General features: G+C 34.3%; 1 protein-coding gene across 1 annotated transcript; it reads right to left on the minus strand.

Moving 5' to 3' along the window:
• Window positions 1–12448: 12448 nt before the first annotated feature.
• On the minus strand, window positions 12449–17207 carry LOC128179985 (E3 ubiquitin-protein ligase TRIM71-like). The gene is made up of 2 exons (XM_052847718.1): window positions 16981–17207; window positions 12449–16694 (listed from the first exon to the last, which is right to left on the minus strand). The coding sequence occupies exon 2, from the start codon at window positions 16654–16656 to the stop codon at window positions 14980–14982; it is 1677 nt and encodes a 558-aa protein (XP_052703678.1). The 5' UTR covers window positions 16657–16694; window positions 16981–17207; the 3' UTR covers window positions 12449–14979.
• Window positions 17208–17614: the final 407 nt, after the last annotated feature.

Genomic DNA, 17614 nt, shown 5'->3' on the forward strand with positions numbered 1-17614 from the left:
TGATGTCATCAATTGAGCTAGTGACAACATCCATGACATTGAACTCATGGGACTCAAATTTCATACATAAACTCAGGTAGGTCTAAAGTCTTTAAAAAATAGCAAATGGACTAATTCTGAGGTAGGTAAGATTGTAAGTATAGAGACCCTATTTTTTAAATGTTTTCTTTCTTTAAAGTCAAACAAAGGTCAATATTTCACGATTATTTGGACAGACTTGACATTTCAATACACTTGCAGTAAAATTAGTTCATCAAATTTAAATTTTAAGAAGGGAGTGGCTGTAATTTAAAATTGAGGGGGACTGGAGTATTGGATATGTGTAAAGAGTAAAATTAGAGGGGCCAGGAAAGAAGAAAAAGCAAGAAATATTGGTTTGAATTCTAAATTAGATAATATTATTGTTGATTACATGTGTAGCAATTCATTTTTGCAGTTCTTTGCTTGTTTTTTCAATTTTAAATTCATATTTAACTCATAATTGATGGGCTCAATTAAGGTCTGCTGATCATCTGTCAATAGAATTTGGACAAAAATTATGTTGTAAACAAGGTTTTTTATTTGTTTTTCTTATTTTTTGTAAGCATCATATTTGCAATGCATTAAAAAATGTCTATTCTTTTCAAATTGATGACCTGATGCTATTTAATGTCAATTTAATGTCATCTTGATGTTTATTTTTCAGCAGATTTTCATTGTTCGGGTATTCTGCATCTGGACCAGCAGAGTGATTTGGATCAAATACTGCCTCCCATGCTTCCCAGCCATCCACCTAGAGGAGTTCTGCAGTCTTTTCCCTCGCCTAAATGGTCTTGACCTGAGTAAGGTTGATGTATAAGACGGTCTCACCCACACGCCCTGAAACTACAGCAGTTGTCAACAGCTAGTGCCTTCACCTGGTAAGTTACCATGTTTCATTTTTTTATCCCTAGATTTGTGATTGTGAGTGTTTAGCCAGGAGTACATGTTAGGCATACATATGGTCAGGAATGAGTGTCTCTCACCCTCCCCCCCCTTTTTCCTCCACCCACTCCTCTTTAGAGAGGGGTGGGGAGGGGAGTGTTACACATGTTTATTGCACATGAAAGGGATATTGGGGTTATGACACATTGGACTCATGTCAGCCTAGTATGGGGTATATGTTATTGGAATGATTATGTTTCATGAGCTTAGTAGGGGCATTTTGTAAAGTTTTCATGGTTAAAACTGCTTGAAACTGTCAACAGTGTCCATTGCAAGATAGCAGTTTTTAGAGTTACTTCCCTTAGACTAACTGGCTGAGTGATTCAGAATTTCAACATGATGTAATTCTATTTATTTGGACTGACTGTATGTAATTTTTGATGAGTTACTTGAATTATGTTATGACTGCATAAATCACATTTGGCATTACATGTTATTACATGTATTTACATGTAATAGTGTTTATTTATGTACCCCACCCTTGACAGATCATTAAATTCTGTATTTCTGTGTGTAATCAGAATGTATATATTTTATTTGTAAGGAATATATGAAAAAATTTTATGTATGAACATTGTTTTGTGCAATGAATAACTTATAACTCTGATTTTTCCTCATTCGTGCACTTAGGATGATCTCCATTGTTCAGCCGCCTCAGCTTTGGAAGATGATGGTGGCAGGGCGGCGGGGTCATTTTGCCCCATATTGATGCTGTCGGACAGACGGTAGCCATCTGATTCATCACGATGGACATTCTTCTATATAATGAAGGTAAACTTTTCAGCATACTATCTTCTGTCTCTGTACTTGGAGGCGCATTTTGTGATTTGACACTAGAATAGTTACCCCTCTTGAATTTTGACATTGGCAAGAACTTGGCCTTTTCTAGATTTAATTTTCAATAATTTTACAATTAAACAGTTCTGTTCATTACCCCAGGTACCTAGCTCTAATATAATATCAAAATTATGTCCTTTTTCGTTTGCTAGAATAGTGTTATAAAGAAAGATAAGGGGGCACCTGCTAGTTCTGTAAGCTGCATTACACTGGGGGGTGGTGATATTGTTCGCACATGCTCAATCAACAGGAATGGCCTGATTAGAATTATTTGGCTTATTAGAATCAATAATGGATGATTGTTCATGATATGAACATTTTTTACCAATTTGTCAGTATAAAGCATGTATATTTTGATTAATTTACTAGGATTTCATCAATTTCAGGAGGTTTTCTTAAAACCTGGGTAGAATCTACCCTTATTAGGAAATTAATAAAATTTTGACGTTTTATCATATAGATAATACCAATACTCAAAAACAAGTAGTAAACAAACTATTTTATTGATTCCAGGCACTAATTATATACAAATATATTCAGAGGTCTGAATGTCATTCACTCCCTGTAACGCCAGCATCTGCAGCATGATGTCATCAATTGAGCTAGTGACAACATCCATGACATTGAACTCATGGGACTCAAATTTCATACATAAACTCAGGTAGGTCTAAAGTCTTTAAAAAATAGCAAATGGACTAATTCTGAGGTAGGTAAGATTGTAAGTATAGAGACCCTATTTTTTAAATGTTTTCTTTCTTTAAAGTCAAACAAAGGTCAATATTTCACGATTATTTGGACAGACTTGACATTTCAATACACTTGCAGTAAAATTAGTTCATCAAATTTAAATTTTAAGAAGGGAGTGGCTGTAATTTAAAATTGAGGGGGACTGGAGTATTGGATATGTGTAAAGAGTAAAATTAGAAGGGCCAGGAAAGAAGAAAAAGCAAGAAATATTGGTTTGAATTCTAAATTAGATAATATTATTGTTGATTACATGTGTAGCAATTCATTTTTGCAGTTCTTTGCTTGTTTTTTCAATTTTAAATTCATATTTAACTCATAATTGATGGGCTCAATTAAGGTCTGCTGATCATCTGTCAATAGAATTTGGACAAAAATTATGTTGTAAACAAGGTTTTTTATTTGTTTTTCTTATTTTTTGTAAGCATCATATTTGCAATGCATTAAAAAATGTCTATTCTTTTCAAATTGATGACCTGATGCTATTTAATGTCAATTTAATGTCATCTTGATGTTTATTTTTCAGCAGATTTTCATTGTTCGGGTATTCTGCATCTGGACCAGCAGAGTGATTTGGATCAAATACTGCCTCCCATGCTTCCCAGCCATCCACCTAGAGGAGTTCTGCAGTCTTTTCCCTCGCCTAAATGGTCTTGACCTGAGTAAGGTTGATGTATAAGACGGTCTCACCCACACGCCCTGAAACTACAGCAGTTGTCAACAGCTAGTGCCTTCACCTGGTAAGTTACCATGTTTCATTTTTTTATCCCTAGATTTGTGATTGTGAGTGTTTAGCCAGGAGTACATGTTAGGCATACATATGGTCAGGAATGAGTGTCTCTCACCCTCCCCCCCCTTTTTCCTCCACCCACTCCTCTTTAGAGAGGGGTGGGGAGGGGAGTGTTACACATGTTTATTGCACATGAAAGGGATATTGGGGTTATGACACATTGGACTCATGTCAGCCTAGTATGGGGTATATGTTATTGGAATGATTATGTTTCATGAGCTTAGTAGGGGCATTTTGTAAAGTTTTCATGGTTAAAACTGCTTGAAACTGTCAACAGTGTCCATTGCAAGATAGCAGTTTTTAGAGTTACTTCCCTTAGACTAACTGGCTGAGTGATTCAGAATTTCAACATGATGTAATTCTATTTATTTGGACTGACTGTATGTAATTTTTGATGAGTTACTTGAATTATGTTATGACTGCATAAATCACATTTGGCATTACATGTTATTACATGTATTTACATGTAATAGTGTTTATTTATGTACCCCACCCTTGACAGATCATTAAATTCTGTATTTCTGTGTGTAATCAGAATGTATATATTTTATTTGTAAGGAATATATGAAAAAATTTTATGTATGAACATTGTTTTGTGCAATGAATAACTTATAACTCTGATTTTTCCTCATTCGTGCACTTAGGATGATCTCCATTGTTCAGCCGCCTCAGCTTTGGAAGATGATGGTGGCAGGGCGGCGGGGTCATTTTGCCCCATATTGATGCTGTCGGACAGACGGTAGCCATCTGATTCATCACGATGGACATTCTTCTATATAATGAAGGTAAACTTTTCAGCATACTATCTTCTGTCTCTGTACTTGGAGGCGCATTTTGTGATTTGACACTAGAATAGTTACCCCTCTTGAATTTTGACATTGGCAAGAACTTGGCCTTTTCTAGATTTAATTTTCAATAATTTTACAATTAAACAGTTCTGTTCATTACCCCAGGTACCTAGCTCTAATATAATATCAAAATTATGTCCTTTTTCGTTTGCTAGAATAGTGTTATAAAGAAAGATAAGGGGGCACCTGCTAGTTCTGTAAGCTGCATTACACTGGGGGGTGGTGATATTGTTCGCACATGCTCAATCAACAGGAATGGCCTGATTAGAATTATTTGGCTTATTAGAATCAATAATGGATGATTGTTCATGATATGAACATTTTTTACCAATTTGTCAGTATAAAGCATGTATATTTTGATTAATTTACTAGGATTTCATCAATTTCAGGAGGTTTTCTTAAAACCTGGGTAGAATCTACCCTTATTAGGAAATTAATAAAATTTTGACATTTTATCATATAGATAATACCAATACTCAAAAACAAGTAGTAAACAAACTATTTTATTGATTCCAGGCACTAATTATATACAAATATATTCAGAGGTCTGAATGTCATTCACTCCCTGTAACGCCAGCATCTGCAGCATGATGTCATCAATTGAGCTAGTGACAACATCCATGACATTGAACTCATGGGACTCAAATTTCATACATAAACTCAGGTAGGTCTAAAGTCTTTAAAAAATAGCAAATGGACTAATTCTGAGGTAGGTAAGATTGTAAGTATAGGAATGAGAGTACCAAACCCCCGGATGTTTACATCAGAGAAAAAGTTATAGAACGTTGTAATAAGGAATGAATGGGTAGGCGTTAGGCGATTGGCTGAATTCAGGTATGTGACAATTCTCATTTTGTAGTAAAATTATTAGTTTTTAAAATAAATGATGGAATGGGGGAATATTTTAAAGAATATAGCAACACTAGGAAAAATTGTAGGGGTGGGGGTTGATTTTTTATGAAGAGTGACATTTACTGCCGATCGCTGTAAGTTGTAAACAACTGCAAATTTGACCTATAAACGCCACGGGACCCTATATTTTTTTTGTCATTTCCTGAAAGGTCTTGAATTGAAGTTTCAAATGATACCAAAGATTTGACTGAAACTATTATAGTAAAGTACTGAGAGGTCATAACATTTGTATGGAGTTCTATGGGAAAATAATTGGTAGGCTTTTCCCTATAGAGACCCTATTTTTTAAATGTTTTCTTTCTTTAAAGTCAAACAAAGGTCAATATTTCACGATTATTTGGACAGACTTGACATTTCAATACACTTGCAGTAAAATTAGTTCATCAAATTTAAATTTTAAGAAGGGAGTGGCTGTAATTTAAAATTGAGGGGGACTGGAGTATTGGATATGTGTAAAGAGTAAAATTAGAGGGGCCAGGAAAGAAGAAAAAGCAAGAAATATTGGTTTGAATTCTAAATTAGATAATATTATTGTTGATTACATGTGTAGCAATTCATTTTTGCAGTTCTTTGCTTGTTTTTTCAATTTTAAATTCATATTTAACTCATAATTGATGGGCTCAATTAAGGTCTGCTGATCATCTGTCAATAGAATTTGGACAAAAATTATGTTGTAAACAAGGTTTTTTATTTGTTTTTCTTATTTTTTGTAAGCATCATATTTGCAATGCATTAAAAAATGTCTATTCTTTTCAAATTGATGACCTGATGCTATTTAATGTCAATTTAATGTCATCTTGATGTTTATTTTTCAGCAGATTTTCATTGTTCGGGTATTCTGCATCTGGACCAGCAGAGTGATTTGGATCAAATACTGCCTCCCATGCTTCCCAGCCATCCACCTAGAGGAGTTCTGCAGTCTTTTCCCTCGCCTAAATGGTCTTGACCTGAGTAAGGTTGATGTATAAGACGGTCTCACCCACACGCCCTGAAACTACAGCAGTTGTCAACAGCTAGTGCCTTCACCTGGTAAGTTACCATGTTTCATTTTTTTATCCCTAGATTTGTGATTGTGAGTGTTTAGCCAGGAGTACATGTTAGGCATACATATGGTCAGGAATGAGTGTCTCTCACCCCCCCCCCCCTTTTTCCTCCACCCACTCCTCTTTAGAGAGGGGTGGGGAGGGGAGTGTTACACATGTTTATTGCACATGAAAGGGATATTGGGGTTATGACACATTGGACTCATGTCAGCCTAGTATGGGGTATATGTTATTGGAATGATTATGTTTCATGAGCTTAGTAGGGGCATTTTGTAAAGTTTTCATGGTTAAAACTGCTTGAAACTGTCAACAGTGTCCATTGCAAGATAGCAGTTTTTAGAGTTACTTCCCTTAGACTAACTGGCTGAGTGATTCAGAATTTCAACATGATGTAATTCTATTTATTTGGACTGACTGTATGTAATTTTTGATGAGTTACTTGAATTATGTTATGACTGCATAAATCACATTTGGCATTACATGTTATTACATGTATTTACATGTAATAGTGTTTATTTATGTACCCCACCCTTGACAGATCATTAAATTCTGTATTTCTGTGTGTAATCAGAATGTATATATTTTATTTGTAAGGAATATATGAAAAAATTTTATGTATGAACATTGTTTTGTGCAATGAATAACTTATAACTCTGATTTTTCCTCATTCGTGCACTTAGGATGATCTCCATTGTTCAGCCGCCTCAGCTTTGGAAGATGATGGTGGCAGGGCGGCGGGGTCATTTTGCCCCATATTGATGCTGTCGGACAGACGGTAGCCATCTGATTCATCACGATGGACATTCTTCTATATAATGAAGGTAAACTTTTCAGCATACTATCTTCTGTCTCTGTACTTGGAGGCGCATTTTGTGATTTGACACTAGAATAGTTACCCCTCTTGAATTTTGACATTGGCAAGAACTTGGCCTTTTCTAGATTTAATTTTCAATAATTTTACAATTAAACAGTTCTGTTCATTACCCCAGGTACCTAGCTCTAATATAATATCAAAATTATGTCCTTTTTCGTTTGCTAGAATAGTGTTATAAAGAAAGATAAGGGGGCACCTGCTAGTTCTGTAAGCTGCATTACACTGGGGGGTGGTGATATTGTTCGCACATGCTCAATCAACAGGAATGGCCTGATTAGAATTATTTGGCTTATTAGAATCAATAATGGATGATTGTTCATGATATGAACATTTTTTACCAATTTGTCAGTATAAAGCATGTATATTTTGATTAATTTACTAGGATTTCATCAATTTCAGGAGGTTTTCTTAAAACCTGGGTAGAATCTACCCTTATTAGGAAATTAATAAAATTTTGACATTTTATCATATAGATAATACCAATACTCAAAAACAAGTAGTAAACAAACTATTTTATTGATTCCAGGCACTAATTATATACAAATATATTCAGAGGTCTGAATGTCATTCACTCCCTGTAACGCCAGCATCTGCAGCATGATGTCATCAATTGAGCTAGTGACAACATCCATGACATTGAACTCATGGGACTCAAATTTCATACATAAACTCAGGTAGGTCTAAAGTCTTTAAAAAATAGCAAATGGACTAATTCTGAGGTAGGTAAGATTGTAAGTATATCACATAGCATAGGATGTTGTTTAAATGATGAAGTTGCCTCCCTTTGACTAGATGAACATTTAGTAGATTTTTTAATGATGTAATTTTTAAATTTTACATACATATACTGGCTTAATTCCAATTATCTTGACACAAGTTAGGTGCATGGATTTTAATATATGTTTCACAATCCCAGATTACATGAAGTGAATTAATTGTAGTTATTAATGAATGGTCTCAATTTTGCAAAAGTTGAGCATGAATTATTTTTTTTATATTAATGTCAATTAACAAAAATTGACTTTTGGTCTTCCTGATGTTTTGTTTCACTTTAAGGTTCCCTTACCATGAAGATAATGGTGCCCCCAGTCTTTAGACTATTTCTTCCTCTCTGATGCTGACGGCGGATTGTTGACCTGATTTCCGTCATTTCAGGAGACAATAGATTTTGTATGCACAAGGTATAATTCAAAAAGCTTGCTTTAATGCAGCCTTATTGTGCAGCAGAGTATTTGGTTTAAAGCCATAGGAATGCCCTTTCTCAAATATTTGCATGATTCAAATATAGAGCAAATTATCTCACAATTATATCAACTTCACTGGGTTAAGAGAAAAGGAATAATAAATTATTTGTTTAATCAACATCTTTTTATATTCAAATTAATTAGAATGTATATTCTTGCTAATGTACTCAATCGAGAATTAATAATTTTGCATCTTAAATTGACATTTCATGATCAGTCATTTCAGCGCCTTTACTTGAAATCTACGTAGAATCCAGCCTATGTTTGGAAAGCTTAAGTATTTTAAAACAAACAATATTTTCATATTTGCATATTTCACGTGTATTTTACTTGTTACAGTCATCATATAGCAGTCAAATCATCTCAGATATCGCTGTCAGCCCACACTCATAACTGCACTTGCTGAGAGAGAGAGAAAGAGGGCCTCATACCTCACTTCTCCACTGACCACAAATAGGCGTTATTATTGCCGCTTCAACGAAGACAAATTGGTACCAGTACTTAATATATGTACAAACTTTGTACCTTTTTTTATATAATTCCCCTTCTCTTTTAAATAAAACTATAAGTTAGCATGACAATTGGACAATTGCTGACCCTGCAGGCGCCACTGTTCTGACGCCATCGTGTGGTTGATGTCAAATTTAAAAGGCTAGTTGCTGATGAACAATACAATGATTTCTTTGCTTAAAGTTTTATTAAAAAACAAATTATCATGAAGCATTTATAAGCAGTATCATGTTTATATATGTCAATCTACTCATTGTCTAAATACATTTTCAGAATCTTTGAATCAGTTCTGCAAAAACTCATAGATAAAAACACCAAAGGAAGGAATATTCCACACAAGGATTTTATTAAGTTAGAACAGAATATACAAGATTAGCAGGAAATCAAACATCTACTCTAATTCTAAAGGTTTAAAGGTAAGTCAAAACAGTTGTCTCATTGGATGTGAATTCTGACTGGGCTAATATACTGGTATCACTCCTCTTTATAAGTAATGGGCCTCAGTCCCTTTGTGGCCTTGCTCCATTGCTGGTAAAGAATGACAATGAACTTTATTCTCATAACTGAATTTACAGTGTAGAGAAAAAACATATGTACAGTATATGTACAAACTACAATATATATAATACATGAAAATCAATGGTACAGGCATGATGAAGGGATAACAGATATAATTTAACCAAGAGAGCTAACTCTTTCAAATATAGTATCTAATAATTTACAAATATTGGTAAGTTGGTTTATGTTTGTGACATTAAACAGTTTTTCAAATTTTACAACATTTGGATTTGTTATGAAATATTTTGGTAAACATCTAACCCTTGAATTGGATATATATACATCAGTACATTTGAAAAGGTAGTGAAATTCATCCCCTATTTCATTGCAGGTACATAGTTTACAAATTCTGTTTTCTCTAGGAATATTAAACCATCTACCTATCTCAATAGGTAATTTAGCATTACCAGTTCTAAAGTTACAATATTTCTTACATAATTGTGTTGGCAAAGTCAATAAATACTTTTCGAAATCCAGTGACTTTTTAAAAATCCTATAATTTAAACCTTTTGGAGAATTATGTACCTCACTATACCATGATTGCTTAAATTGGTCTAATAAAATATTGTATACTTTAGATTTTAACCAGGGTATGTTTATTGTGTTTTGATACCATATATATGTCAATCCACATTGATTTAAAGTTTTCTTAATGGCTTCGCACCATGGTTTATTAAAATTCTTCAATACATTAAAAAGTTTTGCTGACAATTTTGAGTTCTGGAAATTGACTAATTTACCCCAGAAGGAAATCATTCTAACTTTAACATTAATTGTTAAGGGGTATCTTCCAAGTTCCCCATATACCATAAAGTTTGGAGTTGAGGTTCTCAAGTTCAATATATGTTTACAAAATTTTAAATGTAATTTTTCAAGGAGATTAGTGTTATGAAAACCCCATACTTCGCATCCATATAATAATATTGGTTTGATAATTTTATCGAACATGTCTACTTTACAATCAATTGTTAGATTATGGGTTCTGCACTTCCCAATAACACCATACATCAATATTGCTTTAGTAGCTTTATCAAACAGTTCTTTAACATTAAGATTAAAAGAGTTGCTTTTACAAAAAGTAACACCCAGGTATTTAAAGTTGTTAACAATTTCTAATTGGGAACCTTCAAAAGTAAAACAGTTGGTTTGTTTACCTCTACCAAATATTACAACTTTAGTTTTTTTACTGTTAACCTTAAGACGCCACTCTTTACAATATCTAGAAAAAACATTGAGTAAGTGTTGAAAATCTTCTGGATTTTCTGACAATAAGATGGTATCATCTGCATACAATAAGACAAAAAGGTTTAAATAAAAATTAAGATCTTTCTTAATGTTATCAGACAAGCGTGACAAACCTCTGACATTGTTTATATAAAGATACTCCTCAAGATCATTTAAATATAGTGAAAATAAAAAAGGCGATAAATTTTCCCCTTGTCGTACTCCAACTGTACATTCAAAAAATTCCGAACTTAATCCATTAACCAGAACTTTTGACTTAATACCTTTGTACATATTAGTAATAATTTTAAAACATTTTCCATCAATATTGTTTGATAATACCTTGTTCCATAAACCAATGTGCCAAACAGAGTCAAATGCTTTCTCAAAATCTATAAATGCACAATATAATTTCATCTTATGCAATTTGAAGAGTTCGATAAGAGAATACAATGAAAAAATATGATCTATTGTACTATAACCCCTACGAAAACCTGCTTGGTTCTCTAAAATGAGTTGAACATTGTCAGCATATTTGTTTAACCTTTCATTAATGATAGCAGTGAATAATTTTCCAAAACAGCTCAAGAGTGTAATTGGTCTATAATTTTGGGGTTCTGTACTATCCCCTTTATTCTTATAAACAGGTATAATGTTACCACTAACCCACTGTGTGGGTATAACACCAGAATCAAATATTTTGTTAAACAATACAGTATATAAATTCAACATACAATCTTGGGTACTTTTGATATATTCATTAAAAATTCTATCATCACCACAAGCTTTGTTATTTTTCAACATATTGATACCCTTAAATATTTCTTCACAAGTTATTGGTTGGTTAATGTCATTATTAAGATTAATATCAGATAACATATTAAGTTCATCAAGAGAAAATACATTGTTATTTGACTCTTCTTGTTCATTATAGTTCTTGTTACAACAATCCTGATAAAAAGTAAAAAGGTCATATAAATTTGCATTACATCTTTTCTTATCTGTGTTTGTATTCAAAATTTTCCAATATTCTCTAGGATTATTTGTTCTTAAACTAAAAAGTTTTTTTTTCATTTCTACTCTATGCGTTTCATTTGCATTTTTCAACCTTTTTTTATACAATTTTTCTTTTTCATACAAGTCACTTTTAAAAATATCTCCACCAAATTTTTTGTACAACCTTTTCGCTTTTCTATAATTCTGTCGAGCATTCTTACAGTCCCGAGTAAACCATGGTTTCTTATATTTGACATTGAATGTTTCACTTGTATTTGTAAGAACTGGCTTTCTACCGAATACGTTTTTGGCACTTTCGACCAGTACATCACTAATCTTTTCAACAATATTATCAATAAATTCAAGTGATATGTTTTCAAGCATAGTGTTACTTAGTTCATTTTCTAATGATTTTACAATATCTACTTTATCTTCTATATAGTTATGATATACTTCAACTTTTTCGGGATTCCATTGTTTAGCAATTTCTTGTGTTGGCTTTTGTTGATATATGGATTCAGTGCTGTGCTGTCTTTCAAGTGCCAATACTATCTCTATAGGGTTATGAACATCAGATAAAAATGAGGAAAAAGGTAATATTCTCACATTGTGTACATATCTTAAAAACTCAGTGTTTGTAATACAATAATCTACGACACTTGATTGTTTACATGTAAACTCACCATTTTGGTCACCCATGGATCTACCATTAAGTATTATAATATTACAATGTTTACAAATATCAATAAGTTTTTTTCCATAGCAGTTAACAATGTTATCTTTTGATTTCCTTTCTATGGAAAAACCATATTTTTCAATTGCTTCTAGGTCTATTTGATCAACAGCCCAATCAAAATTACTGTTATTGTCAGCACTGTTACAAAAATGTGATAGAGAATCATCAATAAAATCTCTCAATGTGGATACTCTACTATTAAAGTCACCTAATAAACATATACAATCATTTTCTTTGGACAAGTTAAAAATCTCATTCTCAATATCGTCAAAAATTTCAACTGATGAAAATCTGGAGTTTGATGGCGTTATATAAACAGTTCCCATCAAAATATGTTTCTTAATACTAAATGTTTTACCTTCTATTCTAATCCATAATATATTGTCACTTGCGTTATTAATAATGCTACAGAATTTGGATAAAGAATCTCTAATATAGACTACAATACCACCAGACTTCCGAAATGACAGATTTGATCTATGTTTGCTGAATACACTGAAATTTGGGATTTCAATATTGTCAGCTTTATCTGTTTTTGTCTCTGTGAGGCAGATTATATCATATTTGCTAATAACATCAACAAACTCGGGATTTCGGAGCTTAGAAGCTAGACCGCAAACATTGATAGAAACAATCCTCGCATAAGAAGTGTCTGAAGATGTGAGAGAGTTACATTCGGTGGTTTCGTTTTCGTTGTTTACATTCCCGCTCGGTTGCTCTCTTTGGTATCCCTAACGGCGCGTGGTCGCAAAACGGGTTTCATGTCGATTTGCGCTGCGCGTTGCGGATTGGCGTGGTCCGTATGCGGTATCTGGGTCAGTGCGCTGTGTTGACGCTGGGTTGTGGATCGAGGAAAGGGGGATTTCTGTCCCATTCACGAAAAGTTTATCTGCAATCAGCACCGCCTTTTTTCCGAGACGTTTTGCTTGTTTATAATGAGGGTATAACAGTTTTCTGCGGTCGTTGATTTCCTTTGGGAACTGTTCATTAATTCCAAATGGTTTTCCAACAAGTTTGGATGGAGCAGCTTTTCTGACATTTTCTCTCTCTTTGAATAGGACGAATTTCGCTATAATTGGCCGGTGACGTCCCTGCACTCTTTTCCCCAGTCTATGCACTCGTTGGAATTGTGGCTCTACCGTTATGCCCATTTCTGATTTTAAGAATTCTCTTAAGACCTCCTCTGTGTTTTCCTCTTGCGTTTCGACGATTCCCTCAAAGATAAGATTATCTCTCATCGAACGTGTTTGAAGGTCTAATTATATTATTAGTGGCGTTCGTTTAAATTCTCGAACTCCGATTTCACAAGGCTCAACTCTTTGAGGATGTTTTCGTTAACATTTGTTATTTCACAGACAAATTTTTTAACAGCCAATACTTCTTTTGTTTGATCTTCATACTGCTTAATAATAAATACCACACTTTCTTCGACTCCGTTGACCTTGGCCTTCATGTCTTTCAATTCTGTGTTTACGTTTCCGACATTCCTTTCCAGTTCACTGAGTCTGTGTTCAATAAGGTCCAGTTTATTTAGCTTTGTTGAAACTTGCTCTATGTTCCTTGACATGACTCTCAGAGCTTCCATGATATCGGTGTGTTGCGGTTGGGGATGTTGTTGTGGTTGACTATGTTGTTGGTTTGGTATAGGGGAAATATAGCCAGCGAATTGACTTTGTGGTCCCTGGGGCCCCTAGGGGGTGAACAGGTTTCCTTGGCAATTGTTTACGGGGGTCACCGGTGTGGAATGCTGTGCATTTTGGAAACTAGAACTATTATGACAGATGCTATTGCTACTATTGCTGTTTGTTGTTTGTGTTTCCATACCGTGTAAACTTGGAACCGTTGATAGTTGAGAATTACTCACATGAACCTTTTGTGTCCTTTCCCCGCTAACATTCGATGACTTGTTTTTCCTTTTCCTATTGCGTGTGTGTGCCATTTTACACTATTACACCAAGAAAACACATTCTTACACTTATCCACGAACACATAACAAATTCCGAACAGAATTATTGGTATAAATTGAGAAAAACGTAGAAAAATTCTCTCTCTTAAAATTCAAAGCTGCCACCCTTCCTCACGCATGCGTACCAGAATTGAGTGCTACCTGTCTGTTAACCCATTATGTGTAATTAAAACATGTCACACTGAGTTTGCTGATAACCACATGTAACAAATACAGTCCATTCATTCTAATGTAACAAACACAGATTATAGACACAGTAAAACAGTCACTGTATATACATCTATAAATAGAAAAAGGAGTTTGTCTATATGTAATATACATGTACATAGAATCACTTGATATATATATATATATATATATGTGATACATAAACACAGTTTGTTTACATACAATATATAAACATGGTCTGTTTCCTTGAGATGTAATATCAATATAAAAGAACAATTTGTTTAATACATACAAACATATGATATATAAACAAATAAAGATTGAAGAAATGGAATGATTAACTCATGACAACCTAACACAGATACAGTTAGACAGAATGTTTACATCTTGTAGACACGGTCAGTGTATGTGTGATACATTAAATTATCCACACACAGCGTGTTTACATCTGATACACACCATACAATGACATGTAATGTGTATAGTTTGTTTACATTATATCTACACACAGTATGTAATATATACTTATACGCTTTGTTTACATATAATTTATACAGTTAGTTGATTTACATGTAATATTGGATTTTCTTCACTTTACCTGTGCCACACTCAGCCACAAAGAGGTTGTCTCTGGCGTCCACACATAAACCCCATGGATACTGTAAATGACAGTTGTCAATGTAGCGGAGGAACTGTCCGTCCTGATCCAGGATGTGGATACGGTCGTTGTTAAAGTCTGCTGTCAGGATCCGACCCTGGCTGTCTGTTGTGATGCCGAGTGGATAGAATGATTCCTCGGTAGTAGAGGGAGGATGGTAGGTAAACCGGAGTTTCCCGGCCTGATTGACCACCACTACTGCACGGGCTCCATTGTCTGACACACAGATATCTAGGTTCCTGTTCTCACTGATGTATTTAGTGTTAATTAATCCACCAGATGAATAGAGAGGTTGTCCTTTGTCATTGTACTGAATACTTTGTTTCTCTGTGGAGCCAGAGTAACACACAACTTTTGTTTGTTTATCATCATCACTGTCCATGACAACCAGGAGGTCACCAGAGGAGGTACTACAGACATTGCGAGGTTTCCACCCCTGTAGTCTGATCACTGTCTGTATCTGTGTATTCTTCACTATGTTCACAGTGCTATCATTGTAATCAGTATAAACTAGATCCCCACTCCTTGTGACTGCTATGTCCTGTGGAGTGTTCCCTGACTTGGTTTGGATGGACTCCACTAGTTTCCTTTGGAGGTTGTAGAGTTTCATCATGTTGTCCTCACCACGCGTCCATACTTCTGTGTCATTCAGACACGTCACACCACATATTCCACCCTCATACTCTGTGTCTATAGTTGTGATGACGCGGGGTACATCCATCAGTGACCGGTCGGGGGGAGAGGACTCTGCTCCCTGGGGCGGCATGCTGTAGTCTTGTTCCTCTGTTGTAAAAGATAATGCTGACAGAGAACCAAACTGTTTAATCAGCTGATCTGTGTGGATTTCCTGAGGTCTAAAGTTTGGTAAGGACACTTTGAGTTTAGGAGGCAATCTTCTGAATTCAGCATTCCTGGATTTGTACTCAGAGACAAGGCTGACATCTTTGGAGTTCAGTAACTTCTTAAGTTCAGCAATGGTCTGTGTGATTTCAGAAATTGTGTGTGTGATTTCATCTTCCTGTTTATTCAGGACAACCAGGTGTTTGGATTCCATTTCCTCCACCTTATATTTCAGGTTTGTGATAATGGTGTCTATTTCTCTGCGCCAGACTTCTCTTTGTTTGTCAATTGCTGTTGTCAATTTCTGGGAGTTTTTACTCAGATCAGCTTTCTGCACTGGGATGTTGGATGCAATCTCTTTGTATTTAGGATAAATTAATTTTTCTAATTCTTGCAAATCTTTTTCTAAAATTCCTGTTTTTATTTCAAAACTTTGGAAAATGTCAATTTTTTTATGTCCTGAATGTTTTCCAGAGGAAATACACTTTGCACAAATAGGAAAGTCACATTGTTCACAGTGGAGTTCACATTGGTTGGTGGGGTGTTTCTTACATTTGGGATAGTTCAGAGTGGTTAAGTATTGTATAAGTGGCACCACATTATGGACTTTAGAGGAATCAGATAAATGTGTCTCTACACAGTCTTTACACAGATGTATATGACAAACGTCACAGTACATGGGGTCATTGGGAGTCTTACACAGGGTGCAGCGTACAACATCCTGGGCGCTGTTCCAGGGGTCCATGGTTAGGGAACCCTTGTAACTATAAGGGAACTATAAACCTGAAAAGTAAATGCAGTATGTATATATGATGTATACATGTATTATCTTGCTTTGATTAACATGTACTTATATGTAAGATATAGATTCAGATATATTCTATTTCATGGATAAAATTTACATTCGTGTATATATAGAGTTGATCATGCATGTACAAGTATAAGATTTTTTATTTTTTATGACCGATTACAAAAAAAGAATAAATTTAAAGATAAGAAAATATTTGTCCAAACAATTTTCGACTATTAAGAAAACACAATAAGAAAGCTAGTGGATTATAAAACTTACCTAATGTTACCCCATTGGTAAACTTCAGGTCTTCTTGATCAAACATGGCGGGCGTCAGGTGTTTATTCTTCTTGGTCGTTTGCTACCTGTGCAAGATCACGTGAATGAATTTAATGCCAGGTAGTAACTTGTGCTTGTGTATGTGTTGGTTCAAAATCGGGGTCATCCATTGTTGGGAGGTTTAAATAGATCTGACATTTTTATCACTATACTGTAAGGTACAGGGTTTATATTTTTATTATGAGAAAAATATTTAACGTCTGGTGCCTGTGTGCTTAACATATTCAATTCAGCTTTAAAATGTAGGCTATTTTTAGCTTTAAAGAAGTAGATTTTGTTTATTATGACTAGAGATCATCTCTATAAAAGCTGGTGTGGTGTAATGGTGCACACATTCCTTTGGGAGTGAAGAGTGGGTTCAAATCCCATCATCAGCATACAAATGTAGAGATTTATCAGAAATCTAGAAACCATATAGTTATGTTTAACTTAGCAACAAAAATGGAAAAAAATTATCAACATTATGCAAATTTGCATTACTCATATTAAAAAAAGGATTTTATAAAATCATGATTATTTAATTATAGAAAACAGATTATTTTTGAAATTAAATACAGTTGCAATTTTGTCTAAT

Source organism: Crassostrea angulata, chromosome 4, assembly GCF_025612915.1.
Source record: "Crassostrea angulata isolate pt1a10 chromosome 4, ASM2561291v2, whole genome shotgun sequence".
NCBI lineage: Eukaryota > Metazoa > Mollusca > Bivalvia > Ostreida > Ostreidae > Magallana > Magallana angulata.

Bases quoted from the DNA above. Each gene is read 5' to 3' on its own strand.
- LOC128179985 (XM_052847718.1), bottom strand. From the start codon at position 16,656: ATGGACCCCTGGAACAGCGCCCAGGATGTTGTACGCTGCACCCTGTGT.